Source organism: Zootoca vivipara, chromosome 8 (assembly GCF_963506605.1).
Source record: "Zootoca vivipara chromosome 8, rZooViv1.1, whole genome shotgun sequence".
NCBI classification, from domain to species: domain Eukaryota; kingdom Metazoa; phylum Chordata; class Lepidosauria; order Squamata; family Lacertidae; genus Zootoca; species Zootoca vivipara.
Genome location: NC_083283.1, coordinates 84,107,874 through 84,127,964, shown reverse-complemented (window position 1 = coordinate 84,127,964; position 20,091 = coordinate 84,107,874). Strand labels below are relative to the sequence as shown.

The 20,091-nt window shown below is 45.6% G+C and overlaps 3 protein-coding genes across 3 annotated transcripts in view; 2 read left to right on the top strand and 1 right to left on the bottom strand.

Moving 5' to 3' along the window:
• The first annotated feature begins 2,382 nt into the window (after positions 1-2,382).
• LOC118079370 (SLC35A4 upstream open reading frame protein) lies at positions 2,383-4,367 on the top strand. The gene is made up of 3 exons (XM_060278133.1): positions 2,383-2,468; positions 3,689-3,787; positions 4,135-4,367. Exons 1-3 carry the CDS (start codon positions 2,454-2,456, stop codon positions 4,330-4,332), a joined length of 312 nt encoding a protein of 103 aa, XP_060134116.1. The 5' UTR covers positions 2,383-2,453; the 3' UTR covers positions 4,333-4,367.
• A 143-nt stretch (positions 4,368-4,510) lies between these two features.
• Positions 4,511-7,516, top strand: SLC35A4 (solute carrier family 35 member A4). Its single transcript, XM_035103516.2, has one exon. It carries the CDS (start codon positions 4,918-4,920, stop codon positions 5,917-5,919), a length of 1,002 nt encoding a protein of 333 aa, XP_034959407.1. The 5' UTR covers positions 4,511-4,917; the 3' UTR covers positions 5,920-7,516.
• A 2,283-nt stretch (positions 7,517-9,799) lies between these two features.
• LOC118079398 (uncharacterized) overlaps positions 9,800-20,091 on the bottom strand; it is a 30,916-nt gene continuing 20,624 nt past the window's right edge. Inside the window, exons 12-15 of the mRNA XM_060278250.1 lie at positions 13,524-13,604; positions 11,278-11,418; positions 10,841-11,008; positions 9,800-10,015 (exon numbers count right to left, since the gene is read on the bottom strand). Coding sequence (XP_060134233.1) covers positions 9,800-10,015; positions 10,841-11,008; positions 11,278-11,418; positions 13,524-13,604 — 606 coding nt within the window. The remainder of the gene's footprint in view (positions 10,016-10,840; positions 11,009-11,277; positions 11,419-13,523; positions 13,605-20,091) is intronic.

The following is a 20,091-nucleotide window of genomic DNA, read 5'->3' as shown; positions in this document are numbered from 1 at the left end:
GGTTGCCTACCCCTGCTTTACACCTCTTAACACGTTCCCCTTATTACACATTTTTCTAAACAAAACAGCTCGAAATATTGTAACCTGCTCTAACCCCTAGATCCTTTTGCTTGCCCTTTTCTGCCTCCTTTCCAGCTCCACAATGTCCTCTTTGCAGTGAGGTGGCCAGAGCTGTGCACAGTACTGTATTACAGTACAAGTGTAGTCTCACATCATGTATAATGACACTTTGTATAATGGCATTATGATACTGGTAGATTTATTTTCAATCCCTTTCCCAACGACTCCTATCATGGAATTCACCCTTTTCACAGTTGTCACACACTGGGTCAACATCTTCATCCAGCTATCCACTATGATGCTTCTTTTGTGCCTTGAAACATGTCCACCCTCTGTGGGTTGGGCAACCAAGTCAGAACTTGTCTTGGGAGGGACATCAGAAGCTGCCTTATTAATGTGCTCAGCTCCACATTGTCTACTATAACTGACTGGCAGTGGCTCTGGGTTTTTTTGGACATGGGTCTTTTCCAGTCCTGCTTGGAGATCCTAGTACAGTCATACCTCGGGTTAAGTACGCTTCAGGTTGAGTACTTTCAATTTAAGTACTCCACGGACCCGTCTGGAATGGATTAATCCACTTTCCATTACTTTCAATGGGAAAGTTCGCTTCAGGTTAAGTACGCTTTGGGTTCAGTATGGACTTCCAGAACCAATTAAGTACTTAACCTGAGGTACCACTGTAGTTGAAAGAGTTGGAGGGGATTCCAATGGTCTTCTAGTCCAACCCCTTGCAATGTGTGAATCTAAAGTATAAATGACAGGTGACTATCCAATCTCTGCCTAAAAAACTCAAAGGAAGGAGAGTCCACCACCTTCCGAGGAAGTCCATTCCATTTCATGCAACCAATCAAAGTAATGGGCTATAATCCATCAAAGTGTAAACCTTAATAAATTTGTCCAGACTTTAAGGTGCCACAGAGTGCTTCATTGCTATTTTTTTTTTTGCCTGAAGAGACTAACCCAACTACCACTCTGGTTGGTTGACACTCATCTGTCTCAGGAGACAATGCAAGTGTGCACCTTCTGCGGTGTAGTCAAACCTTTGGAAAGTTACAGTGTGTGCTGTGGCTGTAGAGACCAATACGGGACATCGGGACATGTTTTGTTGCAGCTGGGGCAAATGAAGGTGTCCAGTTGTGGTGATCCTTGGGGGTCCTGCCATTTTCCATTCTATGGACATAACCAAGCCATTGTGGATGTCACTGAGACAGGAGTGCGAACATTCTGGGAATATGGGCTTGGGAGAATACATATTTATCTGTCCTGCCATGTGAATCCCAAAATCTTCCTGACACAGGCATTGAGGAGTCTCTCCTGGTTTCCCACATCTCACTTCCATAAAGCAGCATGCTCAAAACACAAGTCTGAAAAACACAAGCCTGATAGACATTCGTCTTAGTATTGGTCATTAGCATCACATTCTCCCATACTGTTTTGGAGATGGGAGCCATTGCCATAGCTGCCTTGCCAATATGCTTGAAATTATATAGCTTAAGTCACGGTCAATCCTTTAGTCTCTGTGGTGCCACAAGACTGGTCATTTCGTGGTTTATTTGTATGCCTGTGTGTTACGCTGTGGCAACAATAACTCTTCCAGCTACGATGCAACTGCCGCTAAACCTGATGTTTAGTTTCCTATTTATTTACTGATTTATTTTTTAAAGCCCCAAGCCCCGCATCCCCCTCAGCTCAGACCGTGTGACCTGAGGACAAGGGAGCTTGGCAGCGGCAGAGCGGCGCCATCAGGACCCTGGGGCCTTTCAGGGGTCGCGACAACCAAGATGGCGGCTCCTGCTGCCGCTTCGTCCCGGCGCCTATTTCTGAGCCAAAAAACAAAACTTAACGAGTTTTGCGAGAGCGACGCAAAATTGACGTCAGGAGCACGTGCCGAGGCTGCGGCAGAAGAACTGAATCCATAGACACAAGAATCCATAGACACAAGAATCTGTAGAGTAAACCGCCTCAGCCTTCGGAAGCCGTAGAAATCAAAGGTTCCGGGCGAAGCAGCGATTGGCTTCTTTCTTACTTAGACGTTGCTTCATGTGGAAATTGTTATTATTACTTCTTAAATTTGTATACCGCCCTTCCTCCGAAGATCCGGGGCACTTCACAACAGGGGGGGGGGAACGAGAATGCAAAATTCATAATAAAACAAACCCATATAAAAAGCCATGGCATGTGAACCAGCTGAAAACCTGGCTGAGGAGAAGCGTTATCCGCCTGGCGCCTAAAGGCTGGCAATGGAGGCGCCGGGCGACACGTGCAGCGCGTGAGCCCCGTCCCAGCCTCTCTCCCCGCTCGCCCCCTTGGAGAGAGGAGCCGGGGGAAGCGGGGAAGGCCGGCTCCGGAAAGAAGGGCGGCGCCGGCGCCGGGAGGGCGGAGCCGTGAGGAAGATGGCGGACGACAAGGTACCGGCCTCGTCCTCTCCGGGACGGGTGGCGGGAGGAAGGCGCTCGCGGCCTCCTTGGCTTCTCGAGTGTGGCGGGGCCTGCAAGTGGGGGTTGGGCGAGGGGGCAGCTTTGGGGTTGTTGGAGAGGGGCGGCAAGGGAGCCTTGGCGGCCACGTTTACTCGGGAGTCGTTGTGCCTGGAGGCCCCCTGGTCCACGCGGCGGGGGAACCGTGAGGGGAAGCGGGGCAGCTTCGAGGCGGAAGCCGGAACTTTACTCTCTCTTTGAGGAAGCCCTGCTAGTACGGTAGATCCCCTTTTGCCAGCCGGGCATAAGCTGGGTGCCCTTGTTTAACACCCACACTTTTAGCTTCTGCTTACCCATGTTTTCCTGTTGGGCTTCAGCTGATACTTCTGTGGAGTTTTTTTGGGGGGGGGGGTTGGTAGCTTCCTTGATTATCTTTGGCTGCTTCTTTTTTGTAAACGGCCTCTTTGGAGCTTTCTTGGTTTTTTTAAAACTGCCTCTTAGAGACAGTTTGGGTGGTAAGGTAGGACAGAAACCTATCAAGTGAGGGAAAACGAAAACACGAAACTGAACTGCTTGTGTGAACATGGGCACTTGCTTGTATAAGACTGAACTTGAAGTGGGTTCTGTCGGGAGGAAGGGTGGAGTAGAAATTGAATGAATAAATAAATAAATAAATATTGTCATTTTCAGTTTTGGGGAGGAACTAAAATAACTCACCCCCCCAAAATAATTTTTTTATCCAGAAAATTCTAGCTGTATAAATGCATGTCTTTTGTTAACCTATCCGGACTAAAATAGTGAGCTATCCATATGCAGCCTATAATTGTTCATGGCAACAAAGTATTAAAAGACTAGACAGATGATTTTTTTCATTGATTTATAACACAAGTTAATATTTGAAAATTAATCCACTGATGAAGTCCATTTTCCACACTCAAAACAGCATCATACGAAATTGCTTTATTATACTGTTGTATAGAACTCATTGCGGATAGAAGCACCTGGGATAGAAATTGGAGAGTGAAAACTACCTAAAGTGCCCCCTCTAATGTGGCGGCAGTGATAGCCAGAAACAGAATATGTACTGGTCTTAGATATTAGACATACCATTAGACTGTGCCATTTCTCTTAGATATTTGCTTTCTGTAACAAAGATACTAAAATGCATGTGTGCATGCAGTTTGGAATATGTCATTTATGTTTCCAATGTATAGGACTCTCTGCCAAAGCTGAAAGATCTTGCTTTTTTGAAGGATCAATTGGAAAGCTTGAAACGAAGAGTTGAAAATGAGGTACAGGCTGGAGTAGGACAGGTAAAAGTGGGGCTGTTTAATACTGATTTCTAGAAGTCTGTTGTCACTGTATTTGTCTCTCAAAAGTCATTAATAATGTGTTTGATATGTCTGGCCCAGTAACTTATTAGGGTACAATGTAATTATACCTGTAAGAGACTGTGTTTTATTTTTAGTGTGTCACATCTGGGAAATACTGAGATTGTGCTTGCTCCTTTGATGATAAATACTACATCACTCTTGAATTGTAATCCAGCATATTAGGAAAAATGGATGAACCATGAGAACACCCCCCAGTCTGCATTTTAGTTGTGTTCCGATGGCTGTTTCAATTGCCCATTTATGTTTTTTTTGTTTTGTTTTTACAGGAAGGCTCTTTGCTGGCATCCCCATTTCTCAAAGGGTTTCTTGCTGGCTATGTTGTAGCCAAACTCAGATCGTCAGCAGTCCTTGGATTTTTAGTGGGGACTTGTACTGGTGTGTATGCTGCTCAAACCTATGCAGTTCCTAATGTGGAAAAGACAGTCAAAGACTATTTCAATTCATTCAGGAAAGGACCAGATTAGACTATAGTATCTCATGTAGCAATACACTCCAAAAACCCCCTCTTATATTCGGATTTCTAAACAATGTAAACTCAATTTAGGTCAGAAATGACTCCTCCTGCTCCCCTTTCACCAGTCATATCAATCAGAAGTGTTTTTATATTGGATGAGATGAAATTTCAGCAGGTCTGATTGTAAGTATTCTCAGACATTCAATCATGAAAAGTCTTGGTTGCTGCTTCAGCCATCCTAGGATTAGATAGTTTCCGACTATCAACTCGGGATAGCTGCATTTCTTACATGATGGGATTCGCATTCTGATGGAACACGAGGAACTACTGGATCATCATGCCTGCCAGCTTTAAACTGGAACCCACCCCATATCCTTTCATGTACCCAGAAAATGTGGCTTGAGTGGTTCACATTTTCCAGACTTTTTCTTAATCATGCATACATATTATACTGACATGTGAATCTCATCACAAAAGTGTTATATTGCTCTGATTCATTGGATACTTCTGCCTTTCCATGAGTATATGACCTTTTATTTTTTTAAGAAACCCTATATTATCTTCATTTTTCTCCTCCTATAAAAGTTAGAGGCTGATGTTTCCCTTGCCTCCACACTTCAGAGAAATGTTATTTGACAACGCTTGTACTGGCGATAGCCGGGTCAGCCGTGCTGCTGCTGTTGTACTTGGGAAAATCCGATGGGGGCTGATGCTGATCTTGTCTGTTTTTATCTATGGCTCCCATGCACCGCTCCTGACTCTCAGTAAAGAAAATGGCCAGATCCCATTCAGTGCCTCCTCTGTGGTGGTTTTGATTGAGTTAACCAAGTTGATGCTCTCACTAGCCTTCCTGATGATCCGGGGCTGCGGACAACGAAAACTATCTGTGTCGTGGCATCATGCTGCTCCCTTTGCCCTTTCAGCATTGCTCTATGCAGCCAACAACAACTTGGTAGTTCATTTGCAGCTGTTCATGGATCCTAGTACCTTCCAAGTGCTCAGCAACTTGAAAATTGGAAGCACCGCCCTCCTATTCAGCATGTTCTTACACCAAAGACTGACTGCCCGCAAGTGGCTAGCTCTTTTCTTGTTGATTGCTGCTGGAGCCTTTTATACATATGGAGGCCTGCAGGACCCACAGCACATGCCTGCTTCAGACATGCAGCTGCACATCACCCCCATTGGCTTAGTGCTGATCTTTCTATATTGTCTGATCTCTGGCCTTTCAGCAGTCTACACTGAAGTTGTCTTGAAGACCCAGGATCTGCCTCTTAACCTCCAAAATGCATTTCTCTACTTTTTTGGTGTTTTGCTGAACATAATCATCCATCTGTCAAGCAGCTCAGGGGCTGGGTTCCTAGAGGGTTTCTCATTTTGGGTTCTGTTAATTATTGTGAGTCAAGCCTTGAATGGCTTGATAATGTCTGTGGTCATGAAGCACAGTAGTAACATCACTAGACTGTTTGTGATCTCCTCCTCTATTATGGTTAATGCTTTGCTCTCTGTCCTCCTATTTGGTCTTCATCTAACCACCTTTTTTTTCCTTTCTGTTTTGCTGATTAGCTTCGCTGTTTACTTTTATTATGGAATTAAATAGCTTCCTTGCCTCTGTGTATCTTTAGAGAAGTCATTTATATGGAAATAATATATTTTAACTTGAAAAGAGTATAATAAACTGCACAAGTACTTTACACCTCCCTTGAGAATGGCTTATTAGCTATTGTTTCATACTTCTTCCTGAGCTCAGAGAAAGTATTTGCTGTTTGGCTGAGCTGCAGCATAAACCTAGTATGCTAGTATGCTAATGTTGTCATTAGCCAGCAAGCATAGTTTGAGGAAGCAAATTGTTATCTAAAAGCCCACTTTCCTGTCATTTTGAACAGGCATTGGTGGTGAAGGAGAGAAGAGTGGTGTGTATTCTGTATATAGCTGGTTTCATCCCACAAGAGGTTACCGTAAATATTACGCTTCCTTTTTTTGGTTACAGCTCTGTAGGATCTGCCACTCCTGATATCAAACAGGACTCCTATATATCACTCTTCTATTCCTTCCCACTTTATTGTCTACCTAGTGTCTAGATTCACGAGTCCTCAAAAGGAAAGAATGAATTATTATTTCTTAATGAGCAAAAGCAGTCTCCCAGGCTCCCATTTCTACATTTGTGGAAAGGGAAGCTCTGTATCTTTCTTTTCTTTTTTAACACTTTCATTATTACTAATCTGGAAGAGTGTAATATGAACAGCTATTTATTCTGCACAGGGAAGTGTTTTGCTTTTGATGTTCTTGGCAGAGGTTCTGCTTCAACCCAGTGATTACAAGTGACAAGTGCCTTTTGCAAGTTAATGCCCTTCTGTGTTTGTCTGCTCCTGAAAGAGTCCATTGCTACCAGAGAGGTTGTGATGAGTTGTGAATGTTTTGGGGAAACCCTCCAAAATAACTGGAGCACAGTTTCCTGTTACATTGGAGGTTTTCCAAACAGGACTCATTTCTCCCCTTCAGTATTGAATCTGAATGTGTAGACCTGCCTCAATATACGACCAGAGGTTCCAGCCATGTAAACACACATTCTTAACTTTTCCAGGTGATGTTCTGATAATTTGTATTCTGCTGAATTCAGCTGCTGGTAATTGGGAACACTATGCAATGCATCATCATTTCCTTATTGAAGCAATTAATCCACCTCATCCAACACTATAGCAGACATCCCCAAACTTTGGCCCTCCAGATGCTTTGGACTACAATTCCTATCTTCCCCGACCACTGGTCCTGTTAGCTAGGGATCATGGGAGTTGTAGGCCAAAACATCTGGGGATGGCTGATTTAAAGTGTTCAGGTAGCTTCTGACAACATTAGCATTTCTGCTGCCACACAGCTGAAATTCCCCACACCCAAACATTTCTATGCACCTTCTGTGCTAATGTCTGGAACAGGTGTAGTGGGGAACAGCTCTAAATGAGAGTTATGGTTACATAGGGTTTTTTTATTACCATTTGTTTTGTTTTGTTTTTTGGAATTTCTCTGTGTTTATATGTGGTGCTGCCACATTTATTCTAGCTCATGATTATAACATTTTGATGGCTCAGTGATTGGATTGGATTGTATCTGGATTGTTATATACTCAGGTTCGACTAGTATCAATTCAATACAGCAAAAATGTCTAGTTTGAAAGAAAATTAAAATTTCATTTACAGGGTTGTGTGTTGGTGTGATCTCTTATTGTTTGCTTGTTGCAAAGGAAACTGTTTAAAATGTTGGAACATACAAGGCAACTTTGAATGTGACATGGAATAAAATTGAGCACCTTCATGTGGAGATAGTAGAGAAAGCTTAATCACACAACTCTTCCAGAACAGTTTCTGTGCGCAGGATCCAAAATAATTCACCTCCTTCTTCAAGGTTCAACAAAAGTTTCAAAGTGGGAGCACAGTACTTATCTGCTGTTTGGGAGAAGGTGGTTTCACTAGCCAGGCAAAGAGCAAAAGAACTTATCTGTTCCACTGGGCAAACTGCCTCTTCCGAATGCAACATCGGGTTCCTCTTCCAGAGAAGTAGTGTTCTGGTTTGCGAACTTTACCTCAGTCTACAAATGGAAGCCAAACGGTGGAAGGGCACCAGCGGTGGAAGGGCCTCATTAGAGAAAGCGCGCCTTGGTTTAAGAACGGATTTGGTTTGAGAACGGACTTCAGGAACGCATTAAGTTCGTAAACCAAGGTACCACTGTATTTACATCTCCAGTGGACAAAGGATCTTGAGTAGAAGAAAGCTTCCTACAGATTTATTTTTAAACAGTTTTATCTAACTTACTGCTTGAAGCAAGTAGCATAGTGACTATCTAATGGAAACAGACACAAAAGCAATGAAATATAACCAATCGAGAATATCTGAATAGGCCAGTCAAAGAGACCTCAAAGAAGATTGGCTTACTATGGGTTCCATAGTAAATATTTGCTAATATGGGACAGGTGTGAACAAACATTTATTCCAGTAATGGTAATATACATGACATTACCAATGCTTTATGGTGAGAGATTTATGTTAGATAATCTGACACTTTGTGAACTTACACATTTGGAGGGAGAAACAGCTGTACTTCCATTAACTGCAAATAAGACCATCTTTACTCAATTGTAATGCTCCATTTAATCTAATGCACACCTCAATTTTCAAAACTTTGAAACCAAACTTTTTTTGCTGGAGAATGTAAATGCGCCATCAAATCTAATGAGCACCCTAATTTTCGCCATGGAATTTGGCCAAAAAAGTGCACATTACATTCAAGTAAATACGGTAATCTGAGCAAGTGGTAGAGAAAATATAGCTAACTACACACACCCTTCCAGTAGGGTAGTAGTTTCATATGAGAAGAGGTCGTATTATATTGTGGGCTCCAGCCATTCAGGACAAAGTATTGCTCAATGCATGGTGTGTAGAAGTGCATTGTAGCATTAAACTTGCTCAGGAATGACTTTACTCAGTTCTGATGGGGAACCAGTCTTCCATACTACCTTGATGGTCAACACCAATCCATGGAGACCAGATAGAATACGAAGCCCCAAGCCCAAGGGGCAGAGTAGTTTCTAATACCACCTTTTGAAACCCACTAGTCCAGAACAGCAACACCCTGAGTTCTATCCCACATCACAGCCCAAAGCTACCAAACCAATGCACAGAAATAGAAAATGCAAAAGACTACGATTTTGAAACTGGCAAGCGGTCCAAGACCCACCTTCCCATCATGCATTGCAGGTTTTGCAGGTTGTTAACTAGGCCACTTAGGCCATTTCCATCCCCAAATCAGATCAAATTGAGAGGGATTCAAACACCCTTCACATAGAAGGGTATGCCAATGGTCTATTCATATATCCAACCTGTGTTTGCTCAAAACTGAATGTTACTCAGTTTTAATCTGTTCCAATGAAACAGGTTTCCTGTCTTAGTTGAGATTCCGTTATTGTTATTATTTCTACCCCATCCGTCTGGGCGGCGTTCAACAGAACTTTAAAAACATAAAAACTTCAAACATTAAAAACTTCCCTAAACAGGGCTGCCTTCAGATGTCTTCTAAAAGTCAGATAGTTATTTATTTCCTTGACATCTGATGGGAGGGTGTTCCACAGGGCAGGTGCCACTAAAAGAGAAGGCCCTCTGCCTGGTATTGAACCAGCTGGATGTGGATAACCTCTGTCCTGTCATAGAATGCCATTCTGCCTTCTCAAATTTCCTTTGGAGAGATCTCATTCTTCAGTTTCAACCACTGTTTTATTTACATTTCAGCATGTGAGTGACATAAGGTACTGGCCACAAGGAGGCAAATGTGGATGAAACATCATTAAAGTACTTAAATGTTTGCCTAGGCTGGGGAAGTGTCATACGTGAGACAAAATTTCAGGTAACTTTGTGTAGGCAATACCTTAGTTGTGAAAGCTAATGTGTCAAAAGCACATAAAAATGAAATTACAAAGCACAAATACAAGCTCTTAGGATGGGGAGGCTGTCTCGTGGCTCCGTGTAAGGGTCTGGAAATCAGTCTGGGTAGCTTTCTCCATGTAGCCCAGTTGCTTCTGAGCTTGTAGTTGCTGGTTCTGAGTGGAAAGGAGAATAGCATCCTGCAGGGACTCCTGGAGCAGCTTTCGATACCTCTGTTCAAGGACATCTATATGCTCTTCAGCATGTTTCCTATAACCCTGGAATACCTGTAGAAGAAGTTCAACAAGCCTTTTAGTAGATGAAAGAGAGATCAAGGCATGGAAAGGGCATCTAGTACTGCTGAACTCTCCCATTCTCTTACACATTCAATGCCTGACTTGACAACTGAAGCCGTGCTCTCTTCCTCTACTGCTGCCCTGCAGAGCAGGTATATATCTAGAGATGTCCCAGTGATCCAATAAATAAAGGAATTGCAGGGGTTTTTTATTGTAACAGAGACTTTTCTTGCTCCAGCTTCAAAAAAAGAAAAACCAATTGGGCTTTTTAGGAGGCTATACCATTGGAATCACGTGTTTTAGTCCTTCAGGCAAGCTGCTAAGCTATCAGCTATATTGATGGTTACAGGTAGGTAGCCGTGTTGGTCTGGGTCGAAGTAAAATAAAAAAATTCCTTCAGTAGCACCTTAAAGACCAACTAAGTTTTTATTTTGGTATGAGCTTTCGTGTGCATGCACACTTCTTCAGATACAAATATTGATATTTATTTCAAACTTCTAATGTTGCAGAGGGTTGCTGTTTCTTTCATGCAATCAAGTGAAGCACTCACCTGATGCTGCCACTAGAGGTCTGTCACTCCTAAAGATTCCCTGAATCTCTTCTAAAGGTTTCCACTGAGCCCTCCAAACAATGAATCATAGAATCATAGAATCATAGAGTTGGAAGAGACCACAAGGGCCATCCAGTCCAACCCCCTGCCAAGAAAAGAGCTACCAGTAGTTCTGAGATTTAACCTGCCATCTCAAAGGGGCCACCAAACAATGACTGGTTTGAAACCCTTCCCCGGGATTAGTTTGAATTGACAGCTCTCTTGACCTGCAGGATGTGTTGTTTTTGTGTTTCAGTTTCTCGTTGGCATTCTTGGTACAGCACCTCCAGATCCCTTCCTGCTTCTGCCTGTTCTCTTTGCAGTGCCTCCATGCGCAAAATCAGCAAAGACTTTTCTTTCTGCCAGAGCATGGCTCCTTGCTGGCCTGGAGGAAGCTGCAATTTGGGAAGAAAAAGAACCTTTCAGATGAGTTGTTGTGAGACTATGGGACTATGGGACAGATAAAATGGAGGTTTGATTTTGTTTAGTTGCAATGTTACGGTAAGTCCTGGTACTGGTTCCAGCGTTTGGGAGATTGGCGGGAAAGCCCTTGTTTTATCTGCCCTCCCTTGCCGTATGTTTCTCTCCCACACACAATATGCTTCCTCAAGGAGCTGATAAGTTGGCGACGGGCGTCCTGCCACCACAGACAGGAACTATTCACCTCTTGACTTGCCAGCTCCTCTTCCATTCTCAAAAGTTCCTGTTGTATCAGGAGATGGTGTTGCTCTTGAAGAACCTGCCACCGGGCTTTTGCTTGAGAGAACCTCCCCTTTGTCTCTTGGTGCTGCTCACCAACCATGCTCTGAAAAAGAGCAGGGCAGGAAGACAGTCCAAAGTATTGCAATAATAAGTGCTCACAAAGCAAATCTTTTCAAATCTCTGGTTTTCTCGGAGCAATATAAATAATGGTTCATACAGCTCAATCTTTTTGCAGGAGTGCATTGAGTTACATAAAGTATACACATGAAATATTTGTGCTCTGGGACTGTTTCTGCTCCCTCCTGTGTCTTTAACAATTGTGCAAAACATTATCAGGCAAAGCTTTTCCTGATACAGGGTTGGAAAAGACAGAAAGCCAGGCCCCTTGTTTCTAAGGTCCAATTTTTACGTGCATAGAGCCATGTGGTTGCTACTTAAAAACACAAACACCTGGAGGCTATCTGTGAAGCTGTGGCCATGTTCATGTCCCTGGTACAAACCATTGAACCGTGGGGGGGGGGGGTTGAATGGATGTCCTGGAAATCACCATGCATGCCTTGTGTGGCTGCCTCTGTTCATATTACATTTCAATTAGTATGCAACTACTGTACTGGTAAAGGTAAAGGGGCCCCTGACCATTAGGTCCAGTCGTGACCGACTCTGGGGTTGCGCGCTCATCTCACATTATTAGCCGAGGGAGCCGGCGTACAGCTTCCAGGTCATGTGGCCAGTATGACAAAGCCGCTTCTGGCAAACCAGAGCAGCACATGGAAACGCCGTTTACCTTCCAGCTGTAGCGATCCCTATTTATCTACTTGCACTTTGATGTGCTTTCGAACTGCTAGGTTGTCAGGAGCTGGGACCGAGCAACGGGAGCTCACCCCGTCGCAGGGATTCGAACCACCGACCTTCTGATCAGCAAGCCCTAGGCTCAGTGGCTTAACCCACAGCGCCACCTGGGTCCCTACTGTACTGGTACTTGTAGTTAAAAGTAGTTCACACAAGTGTTTAGGGGAGAAGCTGTTGAAGTGTTTATATACTTTTGGGATTCTATGGGCAATTATTAAAATAGTCTACATTGAGGAGGCATATTCCATGCTGCAGGTGTAGCTACTGTAGACTCAGGATCCCCTGTTATATTCACAAGCAATTCAAGTGCACTGCACTTGAAAAATCTCACTGCTGCTGGTGAAATCAAATCTTCTGAGGACTTGGATTCAGGCACAGACCATGGTCTGAGACTCCCACGTGTCACGTACACCAACCTGCTCAAGCTGGATCTTTGGGATGCTGTCACCTCCTATCAGAAAGAATTCTTGTATGAAAGAAAGCTAGTAGCAAGGAGGGATAAGAGAATATTTAGACACAAGGAGGGGGATCTCTTGCTGTGCATGGCGAAATAAAATGTACTGATTCCTCCCCCCCCTCCCGCCACCATATAAAGATACCTGATCATAGCTGCCAAGTTTTCCCTTTTCTCACGAGGAAGCCTATTCAGCATAAGGGAAAATCCCTTAAAAAAAGGGATAACTTGGCAGCTATGTACCTGATTTATCCTACAAATCAATGAGTTATCTATATATTTATCAAGCTGTTTCATCTCCAGATAGGTAGAGAGTAATTGTTTTCAAACCTGATGTTTCTTTGTCCTGCCATGTATCATCTTGGCTTTGTTGATTCCCAAGTTCACCCCCACCATCCATATCTGATGTAGTTTTACCCTGAAGTAGAACACAGTCAAGTGGTTCAAAATACAGAGTGGCAATGATACTGGTATCTTAACAGAATTGTCTCTACCTTGAACCCCCTTCACACAGAGACTGAAAGAGACTGCACTGCAGTGGACATTTTTGGGCCTAGCAGGTTCCTTGGTTTGCTCAATTAGGACTGGGGGTCGGCAGACCCCCACTCCCTCTCAAACACGCATACATGCATTTTCATGTAATTCTGCTTATTTTTGTTACTCCTAAAATAATAAACAAGATGCAATAAGATTCTTTTCCAAATGAAAGGGCCAGTGCACTTCAAAAGCTAATTGTATAAAGACTAAACCATATGAGGGTACTTTTACTGTTTTTGGGTTCCTGACAGTTCCACTGTGAACTTCTACACTGGGTTTCCTGCTACACTGTGCTCTATGATAAAACATTTCTTCCCCTAAGGTTACAGGGTGGGTCTGATAAGCTGAAATAGCTGAGACGTACTTACCCTGCCTTCAGGAGAAGTATCCTTTGCTTCATATGTTGCTGAGGCCTCTTTCTTTTTCTTCCAGCGTTGGCTTTTCAGAACCTTAAAAACAGTCGAGCCCAATTCCTCAGCCTCAAAATAGTTTACAACTATTGTGGGCACGCTTCTTGGAGCCCTCCAACCCGCCCTGCTGTGAGTTAGCAAGCAAAACCATGCAAATGGTTACCATCTCCACTAGTTTCTATGGTCATTCAGAAGGACTCAATGAATCTGAATGGCAGCAGTGGCTTCCGAGATCTTCTGGAAGCCGGAAACTGCCACAGACGCTTCTCCTTGCTTTTCTGGCAGCAGGGGCAGAGGGGAGGCGCGCCCATGGAGGTGCCCCTTGGATTCCGCCACCTGAGGCAGCTGACCCATGGATGGGCTGGCCCTGAGTTGGCACAATGTGAGTTTTAAAGTGCAGTTCATTTCTCTCCTGCCAGCATCCTTCGCATAGGGATACATGAGTGTGCGCACACACACACGCACACACACACACACGGGACAGGCTCGAACCAACCCCTACCCTGTCTGAAATTTCTTGCAACATGGAGAAACAGAAATGTTGTTGTGAACCGCCCTATGGATGAATGATGGTATATAAATTTAATCAATCACAATAAAAATAATTTGAATTATGGTGCTGGAGGAGACTCTTGAGAGTCCCATGGACTGCAAGAAGATCAAACCTGTCCATTCTTAAGGAAATCAGCCCTGAGTGCTCACTGGAAGGACAGATCCTGAAGCTGAGGCTCCAATACTTTGGCCACATCATGAGAAGAGAAGACTCCCTGGAAAAGACCCTGATGTTGGGAAAGATTGAGGGCACTAGGAGAAGGGGACGACAGAGGACGAGATGGTTGGACAGTGTTCTCGAAGTTACGAACATGAGTTTGACCAAACTGCGGGAGGCAGTGCAAGACAGGAGTGCCTGGCGTGCTATGGTCCATGGGGTCACGAAGAGTCGGACACGACTAAACGACTAAACAACAACAACAAAAATAAATGTTCTGCTCGTCTTTATGGGCAGCCCATTGTACTTTACATTTTTTGCCACATTCTGCCAGGTGACAGAAATCAACCCAAAGCAACAGCTGCACCAGGATTGTCTCCACTCAATTATGGGACATATTTAACCTACTGATTAGTCTAAGCCAGTGGTTATACTATTCCTAGACTAGGGGTGGGGAAACCTCCAGCCTCCAAGACAATCTGTGCACGAAGCCAAATCAAGCAGCCCTGGGTTTTTGCAGGCATCAGCTCTAAAAGGGACTTCTTCCTCATGCAGCTGATGTTTGCAAAATGCAGGCTTTCTTCTCCCCTCCCCATCAGTTGATGAGAACAAGAGAAAGAAGGCTTTGCCAGCCCTATGCTCAGAGCTTTGGAAAGTACCTCAGCCTACACAAATGCACATCTACTACAACTGTGTACCCTAAGAGATTGTGAGATAACCCTTTGATTTTTTTTAAACCCTCAAAAGCACTTCATGGAAAGCATCATAAGATTCCTTCTCATCTACTAAGCCAGTAAAATGTAGCATCTGAATCACTATGACAGCTAAATTAAAAACTTGGAGCACAGGGGCAGTTGGGGACAAACAACACGGGGAGTTCTGCCTCCATTCCCCACTGTTGAGCTTCCCAGAATTACTTGACTGGCTCTTTGGAAACAAAATTGACCTGATCCAGGATGTCAAATCGTATGTTCTGATCTGATTTAAAGATATAATTTACTGTAAAACAACTTTTCATTCAGATTTTTTAAAAATGTCTGAATTTTCATTTTTTTTTATTACAGCCATACCTTGGTTGTTGAACGGAATCTGTTCCGGAAGTCCATTCGACTTCTGGAAACGTTGAAATGTAAGGTGCTGTTAAGCAAGTTCCAGGACTTCAGAGATTGACCAGAAATGAAAGCCAGGCAGCGATATTCTTTTAACAAGAAAGTTTATATAGATTCAAGTTGTTTTGTACAAAGCAAGTTGGATGCATTTAGAAATGGAAAAAATGCATGCTGTGACCAAAAATTGATCCATCTTTTATACTCTTAGCACAAGCAAGGCCCAACCCCTCTTCCAACCCAGTAACCTCCCCCCAACCAATGGCTAGCAAGTTCTTATACTTCCTGATGCATATTCATTAAAGCTCAACCAATGAAAATTGGTGGTTGCCTTGTTTGGTTCCAAGCTGCCCTATCCACTAGATGGTGCTGCAGGCTTATTATTGAGAGAAACTTCCTGACACTTAACTAATTCCGATAACCACGGCCCCCTTCTTAGAAATGTACGCAAGAGAGTTAGTGGTCTTGACAGCTCATAACAGTGTGTCGCACCTGGAGTCCTGTGGTGGGCACATCCTGGAGAAGCGAGAACTAACTAGTTTTGTGGGGAGCTGAACATCCTGCTCTTTGCTTGCTTATCGTGGTTCATCTAAGTTTTGAGGCAAATGTCAGGGGATCATTTCTCATAAATAGCTTAAAGCTTGCAAAATACCCTAACCGCAGTAGCTTGCTGCCGTTTGCAAAATTCTATTTTTGATACTGCTGTTGCAAGCCGGAGAAAGAGAAATAGATTTTAGCTTTTAGCTTGCTTTTATAAAATGGCTTTTCTGGCTATATAAAATGGCTCTTGCCTGGTCTTTACAGTGTTCCAAGATAGGTCACTGGCTTTCACTCCTTCATTCCCCCCTTTTCATCACGAAATGCTAACCATTTATGGTTCTGCATCTTCGCTTGATGAACCTCTAGGTACCAGATCATAGAGAGCCAGGACACGAGTACGTGTAGCTGCATTAACTGAGCGGCTTACCATTCGGCGTACAATCTGAATAAGGCAAGGCACAATGCATGATAAGGCTAAGACAATAATAAAGAAAACCAATACAACGAGCAGAATCTCTTTTAACCATGACCACCCTGGGAGCCAGGAAGTAAGCCAACTCCATACACTGGGGAGCCCTTCACCATCTAGGCTAACTTTGTGGTACAGATCAGCCTGTTTTTTTATGTTTTGAACATCACCCTGCACCCGGGTGCTCTGGTTGTACACATTTGCTAACTTCCTAATCCTTCCAATATCGGTGACCACCCGCTGGTCCTGATTGATGTACACACAACAGGAAGAGTTAAGGAGGGCACATACCCCTCCCTGGCTGGCCAGTAGGTAGTCTAAAGCCATCCTGTTCTGCAGAGAGGTTGTGGCCATCTGTCTGACCTCTAGCTGAAGGGCCAGTAAGGCATCAGCCGTAGAGTTGGCCATCAAGGCCATCTGTTCTACCTCCCCCTGAAGGGTGGTTAAAGCATCAGCAGTGGAATTGGCGAAGAGTTCCAGCGATGCTGAGACATTGACCAGTGCTCGTTCTAGTTCAGCAACCCCAAGCCAGGGTAGGAAGGCTCTAACGCCTGAGTGGAATTTGGTTTTCCTGACCACCAGGGGGTTACCTGTATAGGGGTTCCTTGCTCTACGAAAGCGAGTGCGTTCTCTTCCTGGGAGGGTGTCGTGGATTGTGAGCCCCGGGGCCAGGGTACCCAAGGTGCAGGTTCCATACCAATTAGCAGGCAATGTCTTGTAAGCAGTGTGGTCACACAGCCAAAACCAGCCCTCTCTCTTCCCCGGAACCGACCAGGCAAACGTCCATGGGTTTGTTACCCATGGGTTAGTCGACCCTGTCACTGGGTCTATGGGGGGGGGTCTGGTGTAGTTGTGTAGACTGGTGCACCCCGAGTAGTTGCCCACAAATTTCCCTTCCGGGAGAGGATCTTGGGCATATGCATAGGTCCGTCTGGTCCATTCCGAGACGTACGAGAGGGGTGGAATCTCCCTATGGATGCAGGGGCCTCCCTCTTCGACCCTGTCAATACGCCAGATGTGGTGTTGGGGGACCACGTATCTGGTGTATCTGGTGCCCAGACGTTGGCGAGTGGCCATCAAATCATGAAACTGACTCTTGTTCATAAAAAGGGGAACTCCTATTAGTGGAATTCCCTGTCCTAGGTGCATAGGCACATGCACACATACCCAGCATTCTGACCGGTTCAGGGCTTTTGCTACAGCAGAGGTCAGATTCAGGAAGGTGTTCTCCCTCCACCCTGTGGCAGTCTGGGAGGTGAGAACAATCAGGAGGCAGGGTATGATCGGATTCCTCATCCTGATCAGAGGGATGTCTGATGCCCCAGAACAAATGGCTGTACCAGCAACACAGAAATAGCACAAACGAGGTAATACCACAACCCAGAGGGATGGGGGTCCACCAGGGCAAGGGCATGTGGGACTCTAACCTCCGGTCCTACTGGGGCGTGAACAGCGTCGACAAACGAATTGTTCCCACTTAATAAAGGGAAAAGTGACCATCCGTGGACACCACTGTTCGGCTCCCTCACTAAGTTGGGACTGATACACCGCAAAGCCTCGGTAGCTGTAGAGGTGGCAGTAAATTCTATACAGTTCAAATGCTGGACCTACTCTCCGGATGAGGATGAAGGGGCTATGAGCCCATCCCTGAGCCTCAGTGGCTCTGTAAACCAGCCACAAAGGAAGGCAGGGGTGTTGGAATAGGACGTAGCTATGGTGGCCACACCTTAAGCTTCCTGCGCAGAGGAAGACGCCCCTTCGGATCACTGGTCGGACAAACCACTTATAGCACTGCAGCTCCGACCAGTCCTCTTGGTAGGGGTCTGAGGGTGAAGGGCGCCTCTGCATAGGAGGAGGTCCCTGCCTCTAATTGCCTAGATACCACCGCCGGAGTCCAGCCTGGGCCTGAAGGTATGCAAGGTCCAGGATCTCCGCTATTTCGGGGCCGTCGGCATACCAGGGTCTGTACCAGGGTCTGGATTCTTCTGGAGCTAGGAGCCCTGTCTGTCTTCCTGCCGGACCCACTGGGTGGCGGTCACCTATGTGGCCCCTGACTAGGGCGTATGGGGGTTGAAACCCTGGGGTGGCCACTCTTATGCAGCCACAAGAATACCCTGCCACATCCAAGGGTATTAGGTGTGGAGTCACCAGGCCTACAAGCGCAGGTGTTGTTTTGGAATTCTGGGAGGTGCGAGCCACTACAACAGTCACAGGTGGAGCTGCCGGATTTACTGGCACCTGTTCAGCAATTTCAATGTGCACCTGATTCAAGCTCCCTCCCATGCAGCACCTGGACCAAGATTAGGGCCTGGTCTATTAAGTGGGGTTGGTACACAGCTCTACCCCCCGATGGACAGTTGGTTACCCCCCCACAACAGCAAGAGCGGTCCAGAACTCGATAGATTTCGACCGTCTCTGCAACTTCCCGCAGGAGCAACACCCACGCACGCTGGGCAGTGTTGTGGTAGAGGAGCCACAGTGGGGACGTGGGGTGTTTTACTACCTTAGCTGCGTTAGATCCCTGTTCCCAATAGCCAATGAGCACGCCGTCCCTCACCACCGGCAAGACAAACCAGTCGTAGCAGAGGTCAGCAGGCCAGTGAGGTTGGTATGGCCCGGTGGGGGCAGACCAATAGGACATAGAACAAATCAATACAGAATAGAGGAAAAGTAGAAAGAGGAAAAGTCCTTGTGCTGATCAGCCGCAGGATCTCGGTGCCCGTGGCCCAACGCTCTCCCGGTAGCGTCAGACACAGGGGTTCTTGGAGAGAGTCAGTTTCAGAGGGTCAGCCGGGTTGCCTTTGCAAGTCCAAACACCCTCTGACTTCTTCAGACGCGTGTGATGCACCCAGGGAATCACCTCGGCCACTTTCACCGCAGTTGGAGTGGAGAGAAGGACGGTATATGGGCCTCGCCACTTGGGGATGAGGGGATCGTGCTTCCACTCCTTCACCCAAACGCTGTCGCCCGGCTGGAACTGGTGGACTGGCTCAGCGAGACTGCACGGTGTACGCTCGAGGGAGTACCTGGAAAGAGAAGCAAAAACACGGGACAGGGATTGCACTTGTTCCTGGGTGATGTGATCTCCCACCCGGCCCAAACTTGCGGGGATGTCACGGACGAAAGGGGGTGGTCGGCCATACAAGAGTTCAAAGGGTGAGAGCTTTAGTCTCTTGGTTGGAGCACACCGGATGCGGAACAAGGCAATAGGTAAGACATCTGGCCAGGCTAGGCCTGTCTCCTGGGTCAGCTTAGCCAAATGGTTCTTCAGGGTGCGATTCATTCTCTCAGTTTTTCCCGAACTTTGAGGTCTGTAGGCTGTGTGTAGCTTCCAGTCTATCTGCAGCGCCTTGCACACTTCTTGCACCACCTTATCAATGAAGGCTGGGCCGTTGTCACTGCCAATACTCCGGGGGAGGCCAAATCTGGGAATGAGTTCATGTAGCAGTTTCTTGGTCACCTCCCGGGCTTTCTCAGTCCTGGTGGGATAAGCTTCTGCCCAGCCAGTCAGCGTGCAGACGAACACAAGCAAGTATTTGATTCCCCTTGCCTGGGGTAATTCAGTAAAGTCCACAATCAAGCTTTCCATAGGTGTGTAGCCCACGTGTTGCACGCCTGGTGGAGGTAGAAGGCCTTGCCTGGGGTTGTTTTTGGCACACAGGATGCACCTCTGGGAGATAGCAGCAGTCAGTTGGGATAAAT

Coding starts and splice junctions, on each gene's coding strand:
- LOC118079370 (XM_060278133.1), top strand. Junction 3,788..4,134: donor TACAGGCTGGAGTAGGACAG/GTAAAAGTGGGG, acceptor TTGTTTTTACAG/GAAGGCTCTTTGCTGGCATC.
- SLC35A4 (XM_035103516.2), top strand. CDS start 4,918: ATGTTTCCCTTGCCTCCACACTTCAGAGAAATGTTATTTGACAACGCT.